At 42.8% G+C, this 25,286-nt stretch overlaps 2 protein-coding genes across 6 annotated transcripts in view; one reads left to right on the forward strand and one right to left on the reverse strand.

Annotated features, from left to right (window-relative positions):
• Positions 1-25,286, forward strand: part of MEMO1 (mediator of cell motility 1) — a 652,780-nt gene that overhangs the window by 441,316 nt on the left and 186,178 nt on the right. The window lies entirely within an intron of this gene.
• The window catches only part of SPAST (spastin), a 71,076-nt gene that overhangs the window by 23,541 nt on the left and 22,249 nt on the right, over positions 1-25,286 (reverse strand). For 2 of the 5 annotated variants that reach the window (XM_070069269.2, XM_070069268.2), the window contains exons 4-9: positions 21,305-21,400; positions 16,628-16,815; positions 15,639-15,772; positions 15,292-15,385; positions 5,157-5,231; positions 4,345-4,416 (exon numbers count right to left, since the gene is read on the reverse strand). In XM_070069269.2, the coding sequence (XP_069925370.1) occupies positions 4,345-4,416; positions 5,157-5,231; positions 15,292-15,385; positions 15,639-15,772; positions 16,628-16,815; positions 21,305-21,400 (659 nt within the window). Of the gene's footprint in view, positions 1-4,344; positions 4,417-5,156; positions 5,232-6,882; positions 7,080-15,291; positions 15,386-15,638; positions 15,773-16,627; positions 16,816-21,304; positions 21,401-25,286 lie in introns of those variants that run through there. The other 3 variants (XM_070069271.2, XM_070069270.2, XM_089326566.1) reach the window with 2 other exon arrangements.

The raw sequence follows: 25,286 nt of genomic DNA on the forward strand, positions 1-25,286 counted from the left end.
AGACCTGGCTCCACTCCCAATTCCAGCTTTCTGCTAATGTGCAACAAAGCAGATGGCAGGTTATGGCTCAGCTACTTGTGTCCCTGCCACTCATGTAGAGATTCAGTTCCACTTCATCTCCTGCAGGCACTTGGGGAGCAAACCTCAAGATGGAAGATACCTGTCTGTATCTCTGTGCCTTTCAAATAAACAAAATACATTTTTAAAGTTTTTAAAAGAATGGTTGCTATAAAATATTGAATAAGGGCTCAAGTTCTTAAATCAGAATCCACTGGAGCTCAAATCCTAGTTTCCTCCTTCATGATTATGAGGTCCTGAGTCCATTACTGAATTTTTCTTCACTCCCTTCCCTTAATTGAGAAAACAGGTTACACAGCATATACACCTCACATGATTATTTACTTATCCCACAAATACTTACTTAGTGCCTACTAACTGCCAGGTACTGCTCCAGGTACTCTGGACACAAGCAGTATCAAAGGCATGCAAATAGCTCCTGTCCTCATGGTGACTGCCTTCCAATGGAGGTGACATTGATATGGGATATAACTGAAATAACTTTATCATATCAATAACTATGATAACTACAGTATCACAAATGAGAGAAAAATGATTCTAGGAGAATTTTAAAGGGGTTAAGTTTCAAGGTCAGGGAAGGTTTGATTTGTATATTTAATTTTATTTGATATATAGCACTATGACCTTATTGTAGCTGAAATCCATTTTTTTTTTAATGATTAGTCATTTCCACAAAGACAATGATAGTGCTGTGGAAGACCAAATGGATGGGGGAGAACTGATAAATTTATTTACAATTCCCTATGTTGTAAACATTTAATCTACATACTATTACTAACTTGTAATGAGATTTATGTAGACAAGAACATGATGCCCTGTATTTATATTTGTATTCAGCAATAGCATATTAAAACAGATCAGATGTTCTTTTTGACAGGCAGAGTTAGACAGTGAGAGACAGAGAGAAAGGTCTTCCTTTCTGTTGGTTCACCCCACAAATGGCCGCTGAGGCCGGCACGCTGCGCCGACCTGAAGCCAGGAGCAACCAGGACAGAATCTGGCGCCCCAACCAGGACTAGATCCTGGGGTGCTGGTGCCGCAGGCGGAGGATCAGCCAAGTGAGCCATGGCACCGGCCTCAGGGAAGGTTTTAACATTTCCCCTGACCTCATTCATTCACCTGAAAAACGAATTCAAATAACCAGAAAAAAGTAGTGTTCCTGATAAAGTCCCAAGGAAGCAAAAAGTCTAATCATATTTGAAGAATTGCCCAGAGGTGAGAGGGGTTCTTAGCAAACAGATTTGAGAAACTATAGCTCCAATGGAAGTGTTATTTCTATGATATAGACAGTGGCTATTTTAGCACAATGACACAAAATACTCAAACGATTGCTGAAGTGTCGTTTGCCTCTTAAAAAAAATTAATTTGAAGGCCAGCACTGCGGCTCACTTGGCTAATCCTCCGCCTGTGGCACCAGCAACCCGGGTTCTAGTCCCGGTTGGGGCGCGGGATTATGTCCCGGTTGCTCTTCTTCCAGTCCAGCTCTCTGCTGTGGGCCGGGAAGGCAGTGGAGGATGGCCCAAGTCCTTGTGCCCCTGCACCCGCAAAGCAGACCAGGAGGAAGCACCTGGCTCCTGGCTTCGGATTGGTGCAGCACGCCGGCCGTAGCAGCCATCTGGGGGGTGAACCAACGGAAAGGAAGACCTTTCTCTCTCTCTCTCTCTCTCTCTCACTGCCTAACTCTGCCTGTCAAAAAAAAAAAAAAAAAAAAAAAGTTAATTTGAAAGGCAGAGTTAGAGAGGGAGGGGGAAAAAAAAGGCAAGAGAGAGAAATAGAGATCCATCTTCCATCTCCAAATGACAGCAATGGCCAGGGCTGGCCCAGGCTGAAGCCAAAAGCCTGGAACTCCATCTGGGTGGCAAGACTGAAGTAGGGTGCCATCTTGCTGCTTTCTCAGGCACATTAGCAGGAAGCTGAATCAGAAGTGGAGCAGCAGAGACTCAAACCAGTGCTCATACGGGATGTGGGTATTGCAGGCAGCTGTGTAACCTGCTGTGCCACAATGCCTACCCAAGTCTGCCTTTCTTTAACTCACTGCCTATTAAACAACCTTGTATGTTTCTCCTATACATCAAATCACAGGGATAGTTCTGACCTGTCCCTAAGATGTAGATCTGCTCTTGGTGTGCTGTTAACAATTAAGTTTCTTTCTAAGCAAAGCTGAATACTGTGGCAAATTCACAGCACTAAAGCTACCCTCTGAGCCCCTTATGGAGAGAAACTGTCCCTAAACCATGTGATGACCAACTGTGTATCTCAGTGTACTCAAAGTCAAGTCAAGGAAATACATTCTTCCATCAGAGATTCACATTTCACTTTTTAAACAGATCTGTCAAAACATCTTCAACCATGAAGGTTTTGATAAGGGGCAAAGAGAGACTAATACACCATTGGGCAGCTACAGAAAAGTGAAAGAAAGGGAGAAAAAGACAAATTTGTGCAACACTATCTATTTTGCAGTTTTGCAGTATAGTTAATTCTATTCACACACTGGTTCTACACACCAAACTTCTCTCCTTAAGCCCAAGTGGCTCATAAGGTCAACGGAAAGTGAGCAGAGAAAGAAAATTAAATCGTAGTACAAAATAATTTAGAGAAAATGGGATGGAGAGAAAGTGGAGGGGGTTGATGCTTGGTGCAGCTGATGCTGCTGAGGATGCCCACACACTGCAGAGCCTCGGCTGGAGTCCAAGCTCTACTCCTGATTCCAGTTTCCTACTAATGTGCACCCTGGGAGGCAGCAGAGGACGACTCAAGCAACAGGTCCCTGCTACACTCATGGAAGACCTAGACTGAGTGACCTGCTCTCAGATTCAGCCTGGCTGAGCTCAACTCATCCAAGAATTTGGAGAGTGAACCAGCAGACAGAGGAGTTCCGTTTCCCTGTCTCTCAAACAAAGAAAAGAGGGAAGATCTGTCATATTTTATTTTAGAATCAGAAATCTAGTTCAAGCCCTACTTTTTAATATCTAGTGGTGCCCCTGAGATATCCACTTTACCTAAAGCTGAAATGGAAAGTGCTTGCATTTCTTGTGGGCTAAATGTGTTTCTGGTGTATGTGACCTGATGTAGAAACACATTCTTTGCAGATGATCAATTTACACTGATGTAACTCAGGTGGGTCCTAAGCCAATGTAACAGTGACCTTATAAAACGGGAAAATGTAAAGGCAAAGACAGGTATGCATACAGGAAGAATGCCACGTGGAGATAAAGGATCAGAGTGATATATCTGCATACCTAAGGACTGCCAAAGATTGCCAGAAAACCACCAGAAGCTACAAGAGAGGCCTGAATACATTCTCCTTCACAGACCTCAGAAAGAACTAACCCTGTCAACACTTTGATCCTGGCCAAGACATTTCTATCATTTAGACCAGCCAGTTTATGATACTGTATTGTTAAACAGCCCTATCAAACCAATACAGCATATGACACCACAATTCTAACTTTATCTATTTTTAAATTTATTTAAGTAGCACAGAGACAGACACACAGATGGAGAGACAGAGAGCTCACATTCACGGCTTTACTCCCCAAATGCCTTCAATTGGTGGGGCTGGACTGGGACAAAGCTGGGATCCAAAACAGATCTCCCAAGCAGAAGGCAGGAACATAATTACTTGAGCTACCACAATCTCCTAGGGTCCACATTAGCAGGAAACTGCAATCAAGGGATCAAACTGGAGATCAAATCCAGGCACTCTAATAAAGTACACATCTGGTATGGTAGGCATCTTACCTGCTAGGTCAAATGTCTACTCCAACATCTCTAACTTAAATGAGCCCAACAAATACATATGATTTCTTCCTTTGGAGACTGACTCGTGGGCCGGCACAATGGCGCAGTAGGCTAAGCCACTGCGTGTGGCCCTGGCATCCCATGTGGGTATGGCTGCACATATGTGTACCAGCTGCCCATCTTCTGACCCAGCTCTCTGCTATGGCCTGGGAAAGCAGCAGAAGATGATCTAAGTGCTTGGGTCCCTGCACCCGCCTCGAAGATCCAGAAGAAGCTCCTGGCTCCTGGTTGTGGATCTGCCTGGCTCCAGCTATTTGGAAGACCTTTCTCTGTCTCTCCTTCCCTCTGTAGCTCTACCTCTCAAATAAATAGAAAAATATTTTAAAAAACTGAATTTGCATCATATGTAAATAAAAGATAAGACTCACAGAAAAATATTTTTGTGAAATATTACCATTTATACTTAACATAGTGACAATGAAGTAGTATTTTAAAGCTTGACAATACTAAAAAAAGAATACTCACGTATTTTGAAGTTAAACTTGCAGCACTTATATTAAAGAAGGTTGCATTTGATTCTGCAGCTACCGCTTTAGCCTTTAAAAATTGTAATAGTAAATATGTTAGTTCAGTATCTTAAAAAACATAGCAACATTTCTAAGTGCAAGAAGAGATTCTCTAAAAATCTAAATGATTTAAAATTCCCAGCAAAGTGGCCATCAACACATTTCCTTCTCAGCAATGAGGAAGGGTTTTCGAAGAACTGGACTTCTTTCCACCCTCTTCTGAGAGACGGAAGAGAGGGAGAGAGGAAGAAAGGGGGAGAGGAGGAGGGGAGAGAGAAGGCTACTATCATCTTAGTTTGGAAAGATGGTTAGGAGAAGATAATCAGCTGTTTGTTTTTTCCCATCTAGAAGAGCTATGCAAAGGAAAGAGGCAGCCCTGATCCTGGTTTAAAAAAAAAAAAAAGTGGGGTAAAAGGATACCAAAACAAAAATCTGTGCAACACTGATTATTTAAACACAACCAGTAAAGCCATAAATAATAAAGGGTCAGAAAGCTATTCCAGTATAGTAAGGTAAGACTTCTAAGGTAACAATTTTAATATCTTACTTATGAAACTAATGAACATATACACTTAATTCAATCAACCAAAAAACATATTACTGAGGCTGACATGCATGGTTTTCCATGTATTCTTGCATTAAGAACTTAAGCATATCACAGAAAAAAAGCAAGCCATAAATGGACTCAGGAATAATATAAAATTTATATTATTTATTTCATATTATTCCTAATGTCTCAACAGAATATTCAAATTTGAAAAGAATTCTCACCAGCATTGTCTTCCCATTTCCAGGAGGACCAAACAGTAACAATCCTCTGGCAGGAGCTCTGAGCCCTGTGAACAACTTTAAAATACACACTTCAGTTCACAACCATGATTCTGGAGACCATTTTTCCTAAACATTTGAAGTACTGTCACATATGAAACACTGATTTTCAACAGCATCCTCCCAAACAGAGGTGCTCATGGCCTTAAAGGGAACACAGAAATAATAAGGTGGTATAATAATTAAGAACAGAAGAAAACAGGATGAAATTTCATCAAATCCTCAGTGACCAAAATGAAAGCAGAGAGGTTAAACAATACAGTCAACACTGGCCAGTTTGAAGACAGGTAATTTTCTCTTCATCAGAAATCCCATCAAAATAATACTTAGAAGTATGTAAATCTTGGAAATAAAAACAGGAAAGGAGGTAACATGGGAGATTTCTGAGTGAAAAAAAAAAACTTTGTGTAAAAAGAAACAATAAAATGTGGTAGATTACTTAGCAGAGTGGAGTGAACAGCTGAGTGCCTGCTTGTGAAAGGATTACCCAGACACAATAAGGAAGCTAATGGTAAAGAACACCCTGCAAGGAGCAGGCATCACAAAAACCACACCAACAGATCAACTCCTGTTCCTACTCTCCATCAAGAGCAGTCAGGCAGATACCAACCACAACCAAAGGAGTTTTATCCTCTAGACAAGTGGAACCACAGTCTAAGACTCAGGGACAGCAGGCACGGCAGGAGTCAAAGGTAGCACCAGGCTGAAAACACGCATCAGTGAAGCTCTATGTATACTCAGCTCTCTACCACACTGCCAGAGTGCCAAGCATGTTAGTATTTGGGGGAAAAAATTATGTCTGCATTGATTAAGGACAGGTGTTTTTAATCATTATTACCCAAAAAATACAGTATGGAAACTATTTACAAAACATTTAAATGGTATTATAAATACAATAGAGTTGATTTAAAGTATTGAAGATGTGTATAGGTTATATGAAAATATTATACCATTTTATTGAAGCTATGTAAACATTTGAGGACTTTGGTATCTGCAAGGGTTCTAGAACAATCTATAGACACTAGAGATAATTGTACTTTTAGGATGAAATGGCTAATGTTCAACTTCTTAGTACTTTTTTTTGAGTGGTTTTAGGTTTACAAAAAAATTTACAATGTACACAGTTGCCATATAACAACTCCTACCTCCTCAATTGTCCCTATTACTAACATGTTCTATCAGTGTGGTGCGTTTGTCTCAACTAATAAACCAATATTCACACATTATTATTTAAAGATTTATTTATTTGAAAGGCAGACTGAGAAAGAGAGAGATGGAGATTTCCCATCTGCAGGGTCACTCTCCAAATGGCTGCAACAGTTGGACCTGGGTCAGAATGGGAGTCAGGAGCCAGGAATCAAGCACTGTACCCTGGTCTCGCACATGGCTGGCAGGGGCCCAAGTACTCGGGCCATCATCTATTCCTTTCCCAGATGCATTAGCAGGAAGCTGGAATGGACATGGGGTAGCTGGCACTATGATGTGGGATGCAGACACACCAAGCAGCAGCTTAACCCAAAGTACCGTAACATTTACCTCTTACATTATTAGTAACTAACATCCGTAGTTTACATATTATGATTCACTAACGCATGGGTTTTGACAAATGTACAACATGTATCCACCACTACAGTATTGTACAGAGTAGTTTCACTGTTTTAAAAGGAAACCCATACTGGTGTCCAGCTAATGTGTCTGGGAAAGTAGCAGAAGATGGTTCAAAGTGCTTAGGCTCCTGCCACCAACATGGAAGACCCAGATAATATTCCATGCTTCTGGCTTCAGCCTTTTTCAGACATGGCTGCTGTGGTCATTTGGGGAGTGAAGCAGCAGATGGAAGGTCTGGAGTTCCAGGCTCCTGGCCACCTGGGGAGTGAACAAGCAGATCAAGGATTTCTAACTCTACCTTTCAGATAAATAAAACAATCTTTTTTTTTTTTTTAGGGTCCCTGTGTTCTACCTATTCATTCTTCCCCCATCCCTCCTCATGAATTTCTAGCAGTCACTGATCTGTGAGTGTACACTGCTTTCACAGTTCTGTCTTCTCCAGAAAGTCATCTGTTGGAATCACAACAGTATGTAACCATTTCAGATCAGCTTCTTTCATTGTACAATATACATTTCTTTATTTCTTTTCATGACTTGATAGCTCTTTTTATTGCTAAATAACATTCCACTATATGAATCTATCAGTCTATTTATCCATTCACCGAATATTTGACATTTTGCTTGATTCCAACTTTTGGGAATTCTGAATAAAGCTGCTAGAAACACATGTAGGTTTTCATATGTATCTAAGTTTTAACTTAGGATCACATGTTAACAGTATATTTATAGTTCTGTAAGAAATTCCCAGTTTCCCAAAGTGGTTTTTCCATTTTGCATTTCCATTAGCAATGAATAAGAGTTCATGTTACTCTACATCCTTGCCAGAATTTAGTGTTGTCTTTTGGATTTTAGTTATTTTAATAAGATGCATTGGTATGTTATTTTTAATGTGCAATTTACCTAACAATGTATAATGTTCAAGGGCAGGCACTGTGGCGAAGCTGACTGAGAAACCTCTTGGGACAGCCACAATTCCCTATCAGCGTGCCAGTTTGAGTCCTGGCTACTGTGCTTCCAACCCAACTCCCTGCTAATGCTCCTGGGAAACAACAGATGACGGCTCAAGTGCCTGCACTCCTGCCACCCACATGGGAGACCTGGATGGGAGGTCCTAGCCGCTGGTTTCAGAATGACCCAGCTGTGGTTTTTGCGGCCATTTGGGGAATGAGCCAGCAGATGGAAGATCTCTGTCTCTCCCTCTAACTTTCAAAAATAAATGAATTAAAAAAAAACAAAACAAAACAAAAAAACTTACGTGGAAGATATTAAGGGAATGAAGATAAACTGCAGACTTGGAGATAATCTTTGCAAAACACATTATCTGATGAAGATCTGGTAGCCAGGGTATAAAAAGAACTTAACCTACTAAGCTACAATGCCAGCCTCTTATTGAAGATTATAATTTTAACAAAGTTCAAATTATCAATTTTTTTCTTTCAAGGATCATGTTTTGGTGCTGTATCTGAGTCACTGCAAAACTAAAGATCACCTAGCTTTTTGACCATGCTATCTCTAGGTTTCAATTTACATGATATACTTAGCTTTATGATCCATTTTAACCAACTTTTGAGTGAAATATGAAGCCTCTGTTGCGATCTGAATTTTGCAGATGAACATCCAGTTGTTGCAGCATCATTTGCTGAAGTCTATTCTTTCTCCATTGAATTGCCTTGCTCCTTGGTCAAAGATCAATTGCCTTTATTTATCTAAGTCTGTATTCTGCTTTGTTACACTGATTTATTCCCTTATCAATGACATTAGTGTTGATTTTCTTTTTCTTTTAAAGATTTATTTATTTACCTGAAAGTCAGAATTATACAGAGAGAAGGAAAGGCAGAGAGAGTTCTTCTACCCGTTGGTTCACTTGCCAGATGGCCACAATGGGCGGAGCTCTGCCAATCTGAAGCCAGGAACCAGGAGCTTCTTCGGGTCTCTAACACCGGTGCAGCGGCCCAAGGACTTGGGCCATCCTCCACTGCTTTCCCAGACCATAAGCAGACAGTTGGATCAGAAGTGGAGCAGCTGGGACTCAAACCAGCACCCATATGAGATGCCAGCACTGCAGGCGGTGGCATTATCTACTACGCCACAGCTACACTACAGCGGTGGCTTTACCCACTACACCACAGCACAGGCCCCTAGTGTTGCTTTATAAGTCTTAAATCAGGTAGTCGCAGTCCTCTACCCTTGCTCTCCTTCAGTACTGTGTCAGCTATTCTGGGTATTTTCCCTTTCCATATAAAACTCAGAATTACTTTATCCATATACACATATTAACAGTTTTGCTTGAGGCTGAGTGAATCTATCAACTTGGGAAGATACTTGACAATACTTAGTCTCCCTATCCATTTATGTGATATGTCTCTCATTTCATGTAGATCTTCGATTTCCTGTATCAGTGTGGTAGTTTTCTTTACAAAGATCTTACACCACAGATCTTGTTTGATCCACCTAAGTATCTCATTTCATTAATGTAAATGATACTGTGTTTTGATTTCAAATTCCAACTGTTCCTCGCTATCACACAAGAAAGCATTTGTTTAGTTTTGTATCCTACAATGCTACTATAGTCATTTAATAATTTTAGTAGTTTCTTCAATATTTTCTGTATAATCACATTATCCAAAAATAAAGATACTCAACTATTTTTGACTTACAAAACAATTTTATATGGCTAACCCTAGCAGAAAATGAAGTCTCCTTCTATCAGTCTTCCAGAACACCAACAGTCAAGCTTATACTCTAAAAAAGAGGCCAAGTCTTTTTAGACAATCTGAATAACTTTCCCAAGTTGATAGGGTGTAGTGGGGTAGGGTGGGCTATAGCTACAGACACTAGGAGAAACCCAAGTGAATAGCAGGCTTATTGCCTGAAGCCCCTGTAATTAACACCCTCCATCAAAAAGCTCCATTTGCCCATACAATTGAGCAGCCCCCCCAACTCTTTTTCTGTTCCATTCTAGTATGAATGGAGAACCCAATATTTGAGAGAAGCTTCCGAAATGAAAGTTTCAAGCAAAAAAAGAAAACAAGGAGCCAGCACTGTGGAGCAGTGAGTTAAACCGACACCCGGGATGCCAGAACTCTGTTTAAGAGCACTGGTTCTAGTACCAGCAGCTTCACTTCTGATACAGTTCTCCGTTAACGTGCCTGGGAAAGTAACAGAAGGTGGTCTACATCCTTTAGCTCCTGCACTCTGGTGGGAGACCCAGATGGGGTTCCAGGCTTCTGGTCTTGGCCTGGCCTAGCCTCAGCCATTGCAGCCATTTGGGAAGTAAACCATCTTAAAGAACTCTGCCTGCTACCTGCCACCTCCCTTTCTCTCTCTGCGCTGTCCCATCTGACACTCTTTCAAAGAAAAACAATAAATCTCAAAAAGAAAAAAGAGAAATATAGAATAAACAGAAACAATGTAGTAATCAAAACTAAGCAAAAGCCTCAATTAATATTCTTTACAGACATAAGAGATGATACTGGGTCTCTGAAACAAGAACAGGAAGCTACAGAAAGGATAAACCACAGGACAACAAAGTGCTTCTAGAAGCTAAAATTATCTGAAATTTCAGGGAAACAGTTTGGAAGATAAATTTTACAAAACCTCCTAGCAAGTAAAAGAAAGTACAAAGAAATGAAGATTAAAAAGAATTTAAAACCAGAAAACAAATATAAGAGGGTTCAACAATCATCCAAATGGGGTGGGCATTGGGGCACAGGGACTCCCACATCTCAGACTGGAGTGCCACTTTCAGTCCTGGCTATTCTGCTTCTGATCCAGCTCCCTCCTAATGTGCCTGGGAAGCAACAACAATGGATCAAGTACCTGAGTTCATCATAACCAGTGGGAGACTCAGATAAAGCTATGGGCTCCCACCTTCGGCAAGGCCCAGCCCAGGTTGTTGGGGTCACTCAGGGCAGTTAACCAGTGATGGAAGCATTCTCTGTCACTGTGCCATTCAAACACATTTTTTAAAAAAATAAACAAATTGGGGGCCGGTGCCGTGACTCACTTGGTTAATCCTCCACCTGTGGTGCTGGCATCCCATATGGGTGCCGGGTTCTAGTCTCAGTTGCTCCTCTTCCAGTGCAGCTCTCTGCTGTGGCCTGGGAGGGCAGTGGAGGATGGCCCAAGTGCAAGGGCCCCTGCACCCACATGGGAGACCAGAAGGAAGCACCTGGCTCCTGGCTTCAGATCGGCACAGCGCTGGCCGTGGCAGCCATTTGGGGAGTGAGCCAACGGAGGGAAGACCTTTCTCTCTCTCTCACTGTCTATAACTCTACCTCTCAAATAAATTAAAAAACAGACAAATCTTAAAGCATCAAAATGAATTATGTAAAAAAATTTTTAAGGCAGATTTGTTTGGCTGTAGTAATTAAAATGCCTCTTGTGACCCCTGAATCCCATACTGGAATGCCTGGGTTTGAGTTCCAGCTCTGCTTCTGACTCCGCTTCCTTCTAATGTCACCCTAGGATGCAGCAGGTGGTGGCTCAAGTGTTCAATCCTTACCACTCACATGGGAAACCTGAATTAAATTCCTGGCACTGAATTGCTCTGGTATGGCCCAGCTGTAATTGTTTTAGGCATTTGGGGAGTGAATTGGCAGTAAGTTCACTTTCTCTCTCTCTTTCAAATAAATGAATACACACACACTTGTGTGTTTGAAAAATACAACAAATAAAGGGAAAACAAAGAATTCTCAGAACTAAAGGGTGAATATTTAGAAAGTTACACACTGAAGGAAAAAAAAAACAAAACACATCAAGCAAATCATTGTAAAAATGTCAGAATGGAGAAGATAAATATCCAAGAAGGTTTGAGAAATAAAAAATAAGTTCAATGCTATTCTGATTCTTGATCTTTCATATCCAATACAAAGCAATACTAGAAGCTTGGGCCCCTGCACCCACATGGGGGACCCGGAAGTTCCTGGCTTTGTGTCAGCTCAACTCTCGCTGTTATGGTCATTTGGAGAGTGAACCAGCAGAATGGAAGACCTCTCTCTCTCTCTGGCTTTACCTCTATAACTCTTTTAAATAAATAAAATAATTCTTTTAAAAAAAATCTTAAATGTTAAAGTGATCATATAGGCAGGATTAAGTGTTAAAGGGATCACATATATAAGACCAAGTGTCTGGTAATAATAATAGAAATAAAAAGGAGAGAATGTGGCTGGCGCCGCGGCTCACTAGGCTAATCCTCCACCTTGCGGCGCCGGCACACCAGGTTCTAGTCCCAGTCGGGGCGCTGGATTCTGTCCCAGTTGCCCGTCTTCCAGGCCAGCTCTCTGCTGTGGCCTGGGAAGGCAGTGGAGGATGGCCCAAGTGCTTGGGCCCTGCACCCCATGGGAGACCAGGATAAGTACCTGGCTCCTGGCTCCTGCCATCGGATCAGCGCGGTGTGCCGGCTGCAGCGCACCGCCCGTGGCGGCCATTGGAGGGTGAACTAACGGCAAAAGGAAGACCTTTCTGTCTCTATCTCTCTCACTGTCCACTCTGCCTGTCAAAAAAAATAAAAAATAAAAAATAAGCAGAGAATGGGACTGGGAATGGGAGATGGAAGAGGAGGTGGGGTGGGAGTAGGAGTGGGAAGAATTAATATATTCCTAAAGTTGTACTTATGAAATTTGTACTCTTTAAAGAAAATGTTTCTTTGGGAAAAAATGGTAAAATGCAATATAATATAAAATAATAAGATAATGGATTTATTATAAAAAAATACACTGAAGTGGTATTTAGTCTGGTATAAGATGTCCACGTCCCACATCAGACTGCCTGGATTCAACTCCTGGCTCCATCCCCAATTCCAGATTCTTGCTGACATAGACTCTGGTAGACAGTAGTAATGGCTCAACTAGGTTCCTGCAACCCAAGTGTGGAAGACCTGGATGGAATCCCCAGCTCCTGGCTTCAGTGTGGCTCACCAGACTTGTTTCCAGCATTTGGAGAGTGAACCAGCACATGGGAGCTCTAGTTCATTTGCCTCTTAAACCAATTACTATACCATCATACAGTTTTCCTATAAATGACAAAAATGGATTGGGAATGAGGAACTTTTTTTCTGAAAGGTATTGTCAGTTTCTGAAGTTGGCCATGTCTAAGAGGTTTTTATTTGTCCATAAATTCTTAAGAAGAGGAGTTAGAGTCAATGCAAAGAAAAAAAGAGAGGCACACTTCTGTCCAACACTGTTATTTCCAACAGGTGCTATCAAAATAGAAAAATATGAAGTCTCTGCAGGCAACAAATTGTCATTCTGAGTTTTTAAGTACAGTCCAGAGGACCATGTGGTGGAAGCACTGTAGAAGAAAGTCAGTCAGTGATGGACAGTTGAACTACAGAATCCATATTTAGTGAGTACTGTTTTGGATCTCTGTGAGTGCTGTAGTTACAGGCCTAAGAGCAATTCTAAGAGCAAGGCATTCCCTTGTTAATCAGGAACCCCTCTTAGATTTCCAAATTTCCCCCTTATCCAAGAGAGTGGGTCTGAGTATTGAATAGGCATGCTTACCAGTTTATTATGAAGGATATTACAGAAGATACAGGTGAACAGATGCATAGGGCAACTCATGTTCTATGCCCTCTCTCTATATAAATTACCTTCTAGAAACCTCAGCTATATAGCAGCCCTAACAACTCTTTTTTTTTTTTGGACAGGCAGAGTGGATAGTGAGAGAGAGAGAGAGAGAGAGAGAAAGGTCTTCCTTTTGCCGTCGGTTCACCCTCCAATGGCCGCCACGGCTGGCGCGCTGCGGCCGGTGCACCGTGCTGATCAGAAGGCAGGAGCCAGGTGCTTCTCCTGGTCTCCCATGGGGTGCAGGGCCCAAGCACTTGGGCCATCCTCCACTGCCTTCCCAGGCCACAGCAGAGAGCTGGCCTGGAAGAGGGGCAACCGGGACAGAATCCGGCGCCCCGACCAGGACTAGAACCCGGTGTCCCGGCACCGCTAGGTGGAGGATTAGCCTATTGAGCTGCGGTGCCAGCTCCTAACAACTCTTGATATTATTTTTCTTTTCTATAATATCTTGTTGGCATCAATCATTAATGTTTTTGTCTCTTTAAAAACATTAAATCTGGGGCTGGTGCTGTAGCATAATGGCCTGCAGCATCAGCATCCCACATGGGCACCAGTTGGAGTCCCGGCTGTTCCACTTATAATCCCTGCTAATGAGGCTGCGAAAGCAGCAGAGGGTAGCCCAAGTGCTTGGGCCCCTACATCCATCCGAGAGACCCGGAAGAAGCTCCTGGTTATCAGCTTTGGATTAGCCTAGCTCTGGCCATGGCAGTCATTTGAAGAGTGAGCCAGCGAATGGAATATCTAACTCTGCCTTTCAAATAAATATTTTTTAAAAAATTAAATCTGTGCTGGTATTTGGCACAACAATTAAGCTACTGCCTCCAACATTGAGATCCCATATGAGTACCAGATAAAGTCTCAGTCCACTTTGTGATCCAGCTCCCTGATAATGTACCTACGAAGTAGAGGATGATGGGATAAGGGCTTGGGCCCCTGAACCCACATGAGAGACACAGAAGGAGTTCCAGGCTCCTTACTTCAGCTCAGCCAAGTCCTGGGCTATTATGGCCATGAGGAGTACACTAGCCAACGGAAGACCTCTCTCTCTCTCTTTCTTTTGCTGTAACTCTGCCTTTAAAATAAATCAATCTTGGGGGCCGGCACTGTGGCATACTGGACTAAGCCACTGCCCACAGTGCTGGCATCCCACATGGGCACTGGTTTGAATCCTGGCTGCTTCTCTTTTGATCCAACTCTCTGCAATGGCCTAGGAAAGCAGAAAAAGATGGCCCAAGTCCTTGAGGCCCTGCACTCCTGTGGAGACCTAGGGGAAGCTCTTGGCTCCTGGCTTCAGATCAGTCCAACTCCAGCTGTTGCAGCCATTTGGGGAGTGAAAAAGCAGATGGAAGGCCTCTCTATCTCTCCTTGTTTGTCTGTAACTCTGCCTCTCAAATAAATGTTTTTAAAATAAATACATAAATCTTTAAAAAGATCACTTTGAAAAAAATTTAAATTTTTTAAAAATTAAAACTACTGTTACCATATATAAATTATTCTACTATAGCCCAAACATTTCTTTACTACTACTGTAAATTCAGTAATAGAAGACATATGGGGGGTTGGCGCTGTGGTTCAGTAGGTTAACCCTCCGCCTACGGTGCCAGTTCTAGTCCCAGCTGCTGCACTTCCAATCCTGCTCTCTGCTGTGGCCTGGGAAAGCAGCAGCAGATGGCCCAAGTGCTTGGGCCCCTGCACCCACATGAGAGACCCAGAAGAAGCTCCTGACTCCTAGCTTCTGATCAACTCAGCTCCGGTCATTGCAGCCAACTGAGGAGTGAACCAGCGCGTGGAAGACCTTTCTCTCCCTCTCACTGTATGTAACTCTACCTCTCAAATAAGTAAAATCTTAAAAAAAAAAAAAAAAAAAGACATATAGGAAAGTGCTAATATAAAGTCCTTACCTCAGGCCTCAAGGAAGGAAGAATGACGATTTCCTGCAAGGCTTGTTTTGCCAACTCTTGACCAGCTATATCATCAAATTTAACAGCCGTTCCACTAAAAACAGAACTTTAGTTAGTTCCACAATAGAAATACAGTGATTATAATATGAAATCTAAGTTCTGTGACATGTAGTTATTTTTAGGTATTGTGTAGTTATTGTTAAATCAGTAAAGCAATCCTTTTCTAAATTTATAATGAGAACTCCTAAGAATATAAATCAAGGTATCTATTATCTATGATAATCTTTTTAAAATGAAATTTAAAAATAAGAATTGTAAAATAAAACACTTTATATGGCAACACTTACTTGTCCACAATTTCATTCATTATAAGGTTTGCGAGATTGCTGTCTACATTTCTGAAATTCTTCAAGTCTTTCTTTTTTCGAGCAGCAGTTGTAGGGGTAGAAGGTTTATTTGTTCTATTTGTTTTTGAAGGACCCTTAAAGTATACAAAATTTTAATGTGACAAAAACCTACATATTTTTTAAAAAACTGATATACTTTTAATGCAATAAACATTTACATAGAAGGAAATAATTTTAAAAATAAATTTAAAATAAAATATACACCATTAAATGAAACAGACTGGGAAAGCAAACAATATAATCCCTAATTAAGGTTCTAAAGAAATTAAGTAAGATTTGCTTCATAATAGCAAGTTGCCTTTGTGGATTAAAAAAAATCTGTATATTTAACTTAGTGGAAATTGTGGGGAGCAACCCGGACTAGACTGAGCTACTGGAATTAAGACTTATTCTATGCATCTGCTCTCCCACAATATGGCGCTGGGAGAGAAGAAAACAGCTTCTACACAGCTGCCTCCAGTTCAGCCAATAAACTGTAGGACTTGCTCCTGATTGGAGGAGAGCAGCGTACTCGGCGTGTGGGTAGCAGAGTTGGGATTGGCAGAGGAGGACTATAAAGGAGGAGAGAGACGGCATGCACCAGGAACATCTAAGGGGAACATCTAAGGGGAACACCTGTGCAGCCCCCGAGAGAGCCGGCCGGCGGTGTGCCGCTCCCCTGCGGAAGTGGGGAGTGTGGCAGGGGGAACTGCCCTTCCACGGAGGTGGAAGGGATAGTAGCCAACCCGGGAAGAACCAGCAGCAAACCCGGGGAGGGCCGAGCAGACAAAAGAACAGCGCAGGGTCCTGTGTCGTTCCTCCACGAAGAGGGGGAGCGACAGGAAATAAATCAATTCTCTAAGTATTTTTAATAAACTTAGGCAAGCATAAAATATGCAGAATTTCATACTGAAAAAAGCACAGAGGTTAAAGTTACTGTCTCAGAATACCTTATGGGTGGCAGCTGCAGGGCCAGACCCTTGTCTCGCTCCAGAAACCATGGATAAACCACTGCAACTAGGTGCTCTGTGGTGACCTGAAAGACCTGTGGATCCAGTTTTCATAACTGTTTTTGAACGAGGCAGTGAATTACTAGTGTGTGTTAAGGGGTCTTTTCTTTTTGGAACAGCTCCACTTTCTATCAAAAAAAAAAAAAAAAAGGTAAAACCATCAGCATTAGAAAATTGGAGTAAACATTATAAAAGTAATAAAAAAAGTTCAAACTTGTAAAACTAGACTAATATCTGAAATTCAGAAATAATTACATGTAAGATTTCATTCACAACGTATACAAGAGTGCTTATGGGGACTGTCACAGAGGGGATACAAGCATGCTCATTTCATTCTTTTCCTGATGTGCATTTTTTCATTTTCTTATAAAGAAATGTAGTAAGAAACAATTTCACTTGTGGAGACAGAAAGGGGATATAAAAAGTTATCAAGGGGCTGGCGCTGTGGCGCAGTGGGTTAACGCCCTGGTCTGAAGTGCCGGCATCACATATGGGCGTTGGTTCAAGTCCCGGCTGCTCCACTTCCAATCCAGATCTTTCATGGCCTGGGAAAGCAGTGAAAGATGGCCCAAGTCCTTGGGCCCCTGCACCTGCTTGGGAGACCTGGAAGAAGTTCCTGGCTCCTGGCTTCAGAATGGCACAGCTCCGGCTGTTCTGTTCATTTGGGGAGTGAACCAGCAGATGGAAGACTTCTCTCTCACTCTCTCTACCTCTAACTCTGCCTTTCAAATAAATACATCTTTAAAAAAAAAAAAAAAAACCCTAAAAGGTAAATTTCTTTAAAAAAAAAAAAGTTATCAAGCTGGGGCAAGCATTTAGTCATTTATCTTAATTGGTTAAGATGCCAATTAAGATGCCTGTGTACTATTTTGGGGTACTAAATTCAATACCATGTTCCAGCTCCTGAATCCAGCTTCCTGGCTCATGTAGATCCTGGGAGGGAGTGGTAATGGCTCAAGTAATTTAGTCCCTGCCACTCAAGTGGAAGCTCTGGATTGAGTTCCTGGCTCCTGGCTTTGGCTCAGTCCTGGCTGTTCACAGCATTCAAGGAGTAAACCAATGGATAGAAAAACCCTCTCTCTTCCTCTCAAGCAAACAAACAAGTAACTTAAAACCTTATCAAGTAAATAAAGCTCACAAACACTGAAGAAACAAAATAAAGTTCAAGGTATCTGTGACAGATTAGACAGGAAAAAAAAAGTATTCTACTTTGGTTTCAAGCCTTTTATGATTGTAGAATACTATGAAAGCCTCCAGCTTGGGCCCATCAAAAGAGCTTTCAAAATTATACAATTTTAACTGGAAGATTATGGGACCAGATTTGTGTATCAGGTTCAGCCAGCACTGTGACAGTTGCATTCCCTATCAGAGTACAGGTTCAAATCCCAGCTATTCTATTTCCAATCCAGCTCCCTGCTAATGTGCCTAGGAAGCTAGAAGATGGACCAGGGCTGGCAATGAGGCATAACAGGTAAAGCTGCCACCTGCAATGCCAGCATCCTATATAGGTGCTGGTTTGAGTACCAGCTACTCCACTTCCAATCCATCTCCCTGCTAACGCACCTGAGAAAACAACAGAAGATGGCCAAAGTGTTTGGGGCCCTGCATCCACATGGGAGACCCAGAAGAAGCTCCTGGCTTCGGTCTGGCCCACCTCTGGTGTGGCAGCCATTAGGGTAGCTATTTTGAAGTCTTTGCTAAATTCAACATCTGAATTCACTAAGAGCTTCCACTGACTACTTTTTTTTTTTTTTTAAAGATTTATTTAATTTATTTGAAAGGTACAGTTATAGAGATGGAGGGAGGGATGGAGAAAGAACGGGAGCGGAAGAGGGAGAGAGAACAGCCAAGGCTGAGCCAGGCCAAAGCCAGGAGCTTCATCCAGGTCTCCTTCATGGGTACTGGGGCCCAAGCATTTTGGCCATCTGCTGCTGCTTTCCCTTTACATTAACGGGAAGCTGGACTGGCTGTGGAGTAGCTGTGAATTGAACCAGAGCACTTCAAGGATACCAATGCTGCAGGCAGCAGTTTAACTTGCTGTGCCACAATGTCAGCCCAACCATTTCTCTTAAGGGTCCTTTCCTACTCTGAAATGTCTAATAATGAATTCAAAATTAGACACTGTACATAACACTTTCTAGTAATAAGTAGACTGTATCATGACTACATCCTAACAAAGGTGAAATAACTTATCCAAGTGAAACGTTCCAGTATGTTCAGAAGCAACATTAATAAACAAGGCTTGAGCCAGCCAGCTCACTCATTAGGGCTGTGTATTAAACACCAACCTGTATAAACTATGAAGTTAATATGTTTCTCAAAAAAGAAAACAATTAGTGGGGACTTGAAACCACACAAAGTTCAATTTCCTCAAATGGATCCCATGCAGAGAAAGCTATCTTCTTTTGGGGGGAGGGGGGGTACGGCAGAAAAATACAATGGTATCTAACATGCGGAATGAAGATGACAATCAACATAATAAGGCAAAGACAGACCAGCTTTTCAGGGTTAGAGATTTTTTATTGTGTATCCTAATAGGATGAGAACCACAAATACGCATTTTTGACACAACTATTTCATGTGGTACTTTTTTTCAAAAACTCCTTTATAAGAATGTCAGTACTTCACAGCTATTCTAAGAGAAACAGGTAAAATACTTGTATTTGTGCTTAAAATGAAATTTTAAATCAGATGTAAGGAGGGATGGGGAAGTGGAGGCAGGCATTTGGCCTAGTACTTAAAGAGGCCTGGGTTTGATCCCCAGCTCTGTCTCCTGACTCCAACTTCCTGCTGATGCTCACCTTGGGGACAGGGGTGATGGCTTAAGTGAATGGGTTCCTGCCACCACATGGGAGACCTGAATCCAGCTCCCAGCTTGTTTCATCCTGGCCCTATCCTGGTTTTGCAGGCGTTTGGGGAGTGAACCAACAGATAACACCTCTCTGTATTCCTTTGCCTCTCAAATAAATAGAGGAATAGGAAGGGGGAAAATAGTCAATGAATCTGCACTTCGAAAACTAAGCCAAAGTGAGAACTTATCAAGAGAGGTAATGCCACAAGGTAGTTGATGAGACCAGCTGACCTCTGAACAGAGAAATCCATTAACTCTACCTAGTTTCTAAAAAACCTTAAATGTTGTGTACTGTATGAATAAAAATGGCAATTGTCTTATAGTCTAACCCAGAGTTTTTCTACTAAGGGTAGTATTTATTTAAAAAAAATTTTTTTTTTTTGACAGGCAGAGTGGACAGTGAGAGAGAGAGAGAGAGAGAGAGAAAGGTCTTCCTTTGCCGTTGGTTCATCCTCCAATGGCCGCTGCGGCCAGCGCACTGCAGCCGGCGCACCGCGCTGATCGAAGGCAGGAGCCAGGTGCTTCTCCTGGTCTCCCATGGGGTGCAGGGCCCAAGCACTTGGGCCATCCTCCACTGCCTTCCCGGGCCACAGCAGAGAGCTGGCCTGGAAGAGGGGCAACCAGGACAGAATCCGGCGCCCCAACCGGGACTAGAACCCGGTGTGCCGGCGCCGCTAGGCGGAGGATTAGCCTATTGAGCCGCGGCACCAGCCCCGTATTTATTAAAATTTAAGCCCTGAAAACGAAACTACTACTGCAAAGGTCACCAACAAAACTAGCTGATGGGGCTGGCGCAGTCATACTGTGGGTTAAGCTGCGGCTTACAATGTCAGCGTGCCGTACTGGAGTGCCTGTTTTGAATTCCAAATGCTCCACTTCTGATTCAGCTTCTGATAATGCACCTGGGAAGGCAAAGGAGAATGGCCCAAATACTTGGGCCCCTGCCACCCATGCAAACTAGTATGGAGTTTCTGGCTCCTGGCTTTGGCCGCACCAGGGACCTGGTAATTGTGGTTCTTTGGGGGATTGAACCAGTGGATCAAAGAGCTAGCTCGCTCTCCTTTTTTCTATATTACTGTACCATTCAAATAAACAAATCTTTAAAAAAGAGCTAATACGTAAGGAAAACTTATATGTAATGAAAGTTAAAATTTTTCTTAAAAAATGTTTCATGGGGCTGGCGCTGTGGCACAGCAGGTTAACATCCTGGCCTGAAGCGCTGGCATCCCATATGGACGCCGGTTTGAGACCTGCCTGCTCCATTTCCAATCCGGCTCTCTGCTGTGGCCTGGGAAAGCAGTGGAAGATGGCCCAAGTCCTTGGGCCGCTGCACCCACGTGGGAGACCTGGAGGAGGATCCTGGCTCCTGGCTTCGGAATGGCACAGCTCTAGCTGTTGCAGCCAACTGGGGAGTGAACCATTGGATGGAAGACTGCTCTCTATCTCTCTGCCTCTCCTCTGTGTAACTCTCACTTTCAAATAAATAAATCTAGCTTTAAAAATAAAATAAAGTACAACAGAAAAAAAGAACGTTAACCATTTAAGATCAGGAGGTTGTACAACATGCAAATAAAGCACTTTAGAAAGTGCTTATTTGTTCTGTGTTTGTACATTGAAATGACTGAGATACTGTATTTCCAACACAGTCCTGTAAAAACAAAAAATTAAATCTACCATTACAGAGTCAAATTTAACACTGTCAGGTAAAAATGGCTGTACTTTGCATGCAAGCTTTATTATTTTACATGTTAGTAACCTAAACTCACCTGACTGGAGATGTCCATTGCGGCATGTCAGGTTAGTACTATCATTATAGACATCCGTTTGTGACTTGGAAAACTGCATAACTGGTTGCAGCTTCTCTATGCAACAAAGGGAGTTAAAAAAGAATAAAATAAACAAAAAGAAAAAATATATAATCAAGAAATAAAATGTGCTTGTGAAAATGAAAAATTATGCAAGGTGTTACAGTGTTGTTACATGATGATTATAGTTTACATCTATAAAAATACTCTTTAAAATATAATTAGTAGAAACCAAGGCATGAAAATAACAAAAATTAACAAGGTAACAGGTGTGTTCAAAATATGCCCTACGCAAGTCTTCTAACTTGAGATACCCACATATTACTATTATTACCAGCAAATAGCTACTAAGTATCTACTATGTTAAAACCACTATGCTGGAATGTATCATGGACACAAATAACTTTATCTGGTCTCTACCACAGACACTTACTTATTAAATGTAATTGGTAACTTGGTCTCTGCGCTGTGGTGCAGTGGGTTAAAGCCATGGCCTGCAGTGCTGGCATCCTATATGGGCACCAATTTGATTCCTGGCTGCTCCTCTTCTGACCCAGCTCTCTGTTAATGCACAGAAGAAAGCAGCAGAGGATGGCCCAAACCTCTGGGCCCCTGCACCCATGTGGGAGACCCAGAAGCTCCTGGCTTCAGATCTGCCCAGCTCCAGCCATTGTGGCCATTTCAGTGGTGAACCAGCAGATGGAAAAAAGACCTATCTCTCTGTAACTCTGTCAAATAAATCTTTAAAAAATGTTACTGGTAACCTACAACACAACAATGTATTTTTTCAGATTTATTTGAAAGACAGTTACAGAGAGAGGGAGAGGTCTTCCTTCTGGCTGCTGGTTCATTCCCCAAATAGCCCCAATAGCTGGAGTTGGACCAGGAGGAACCAGGAGTTCCACCTGGGTCTCCCACATGGGTGTCCAGGATCCAAGCACTTAGGCCATCTACCACTCTTTCCCAGGTACATGAGCAGGCAATTGGATCAGAAGTGAAACAGCTATTACTCAAGTGGTGCTCACTCGGGATGCCGGCATTGTAGGTAGCAATGCTACACCACAACTGCTACACCACAATGTAGACCCCAACAATATATTAAAAAAAAAAAAAAGAAAAAAGAAAAAAGAAAAATTTTCATAGCACAAAAAAAGAGACAACTGAAAAAGCTCTATGGGTGAAGTAGCTTTTGAAGGATTTGAAAAGAAAAAGAGAAAGGACATCTAAGGAACAAAACAGTACTTTTTAAAATCAGCACTGCAGGAAACTATGAATGTTGAAGAGATACTGTATTTCATTACATGAACTAACATACATCAGGCAAAAAATAAAAGCAATGAAGGCCAGCAGTGTGACACAGCAGGTTAAGACTCAGCTTGCAAAGCCAGCATCCAATACGAATGCAGGTTCAAGTCCGGGCTGCTCCTTCTCTGATCCAGCTCCCTGCTAATGTACCTGGGAAAGCAGCAGAGGATCCCCATGTGGGAGACCTGGATGGAGTTCCAGGCTCCTGGCTTCAGTCTTGTCCAGCTCCAGCCACTGACATTTGGGGAGAGAATCAGCAGACAGATCTCTCTGTCTCTCTCTACTTCTATTAACTGTGCCTTACAAATAAATAAAATGTCTTTAAAAAATAAGTAAAAGCAACAAGGCAGAGTGGAATAAGCAAGCCACAGAACTCTGTCTATGTCTCCTATCATTTGTTTACCAAACACATAGACAGTTGTAAACATAAAAACTACTTCTAAAAAAAACACCCATGGGCCGGCGCCGCGGCTCAATAGGCTAATCCTCCGCCTAGCGGCGCCGGCACACCGGGTTCTAGTCCCGGTCGGGGCACCGGATTCTGTCCTGGTTGCCCCTCTTCCAGGCCAGCTCTCTGCTGTGGCCTGGGAAGGCAGTGGAGGATGGCCCAAGTGCTTGGGCCCTGCACCCCATGGGAGACCAGGAAAAGTACCTGGCTCCTGCCTTCGGATAGGCGTGGTGCGCCAGCCGCAGCACGCCGGCCGTGGCGGCCATTGGAGGGTAAACAAACGGCAAAAGGAAGACCTTTCTGTCTGTCTCTCTCTCTCACCGTCCACTCTGCCTGTCCAAAAAAAAAAAAAAAAAAACACCAAAAACAAAACACCCAAAGACAATGGTAATAGAAGGTGTGTCTGGGCTGGCGCCCCAGCTCACTAGGCTAATCCTCCACCTGCGATGCTGTCACCCTAGGTTCTAGTCCCGGTTGGGGCGCTGGTCCAGTCCCGGTGCTCCTCTTCCAGTCCAGCTCTCTGCTGTGGCCTGGGAAGGCAGTGGAAGATGGCCCAAGTGCTTGGCCCTGTGCCCACATGAGAGAACAGGAGGAAGCACTTGGCTCCTGGCCTCGGATTGGCACAGCACGCCAGCCATAGTCGCCATTTGGAGGGTGAACCAACAGATTGAAGACCTTTCTCTCGGTGTCTAGGGAAGCAAAATGGGTGGCTGGGACACACTATGTTTATACTTGAACCTTTAAAGTTTTGTACCAGAGGCAAGTGTGGCCCAGCAGGTTAAGTTGCAGACTCTGGCATTCCATATCAGAGCGCTGGTCTGAGTGCCAGCTGCTCCACTTCCATTACAGCTTGCTACTGACACATCTGGGAAAGGATCAGAGGATGGCCCAAATAACTGGGTCCCTGCCACCCATATGGAAGATCCAAATGAACTGCCAAGCTCCTGCCTACAGCCCTGGCCATTGCAGCCATTTAGGGAGTGAACTAGCAGATGCAAAGTCTGTCTCTGCCCTTTTTTTTTTTTTTTTTTTTTTTTTTTTTTGACAGGCAGAGTGGACAGTGAGAGAAACAGACAGACAGAAAGGTCTTCCTTTGCTGGTGGTTCACCCTCCAATGGCCGCCGCGGCCGGCGCACCGCGCTGATCCGATGGCAGGAGCCAGGTACTTCTCCTGGTCTCCCATGGGGTGCAGGGCCCAAACACTTGGGCCATCCTCCACTGCACTCCCTGGCCACAGCAGAGAGTTGGCCTGGAAGAGGGGCAACCGGGACAGAATCCGGTGCCCCGACCGGGACTAGAACCCAGTGTGCTGGTGCTGCAAGGCGGAGGATTAGCCTAGTGAGCCGCGGCGCCTCTGCCCTCTCTTCCTGTTGTTTCTGCCTTTCGAACAAATATACAAACATTTTGAAAGTTTTATGCCATATGCCTACATCACCTACTTCAAAAGTTAATCAACTAAACATTTAAGAAGATTCTTTCAACTGTACCTCCACTTCAAATAACAAGAAAAATCTCCCAAGACCTGCGTCTAGGGGTGGGTGTTGTGGCACAGTGGGTTAAGCTCCCACTTGGGTTGTCTATATTCCATACTGGAGTGCTGGTTCACTCCTTGGCGACTCTGTATCCAACTCAGATTCCACTAATGCATCCTGGGAGGCAGTAGGTAATGGCTCAAGTATTTGGGTATCTGCCACTCATGTGGAAGACCTGAATGAAGTTTCAGGCTCTTGGCTTCAGCCTGGCTTAGCCCTGGCAATTGAAGACAACTGGAAAGTATACCAGTAAATCCAACATTGATCAAATGATCAACTTTCTTTCAGTAACTCTGCCTTTCAAATAGATGAAAATAAAACAAACATTAAAAAAAATCTGGGTCTAGCACCTGAAGTCCAAAAGAGGAGCATTGAGACTTTCTTTGCCAGTCTACAGCACTGCTACTGCACTCAGTTTTTCTACTTAAGTCATCAATCTATATGCTAGTTGACCTATACACTGCTCCACCACCTAACAATGATATGACCTTGTTTTAACTTCAATTTCTTGAGATCTTAATGATTAAATAGAACAAAGTATATAAAGTACATTTGCTACTCTGCACCCATGATAGGGACTCAGTTTTTACATTTTCATTTTAAAGTTCCCACAAGCAAGCACCACACTTGGTTTATGGTACTACCACATAATTTTGGA

The sequence above is a fragment of the Oryctolagus cuniculus genome, chromosome 2 (assembly GCF_051225735.1).
Source record: "Oryctolagus cuniculus isolate XC-2025 breed Fujian yellow rabbit chromosome 2, ASM5122573v1, whole genome shotgun sequence".
NCBI classification, from domain to species: domain Eukaryota; kingdom Metazoa; phylum Chordata; class Mammalia; order Lagomorpha; family Leporidae; genus Oryctolagus; species Oryctolagus cuniculus.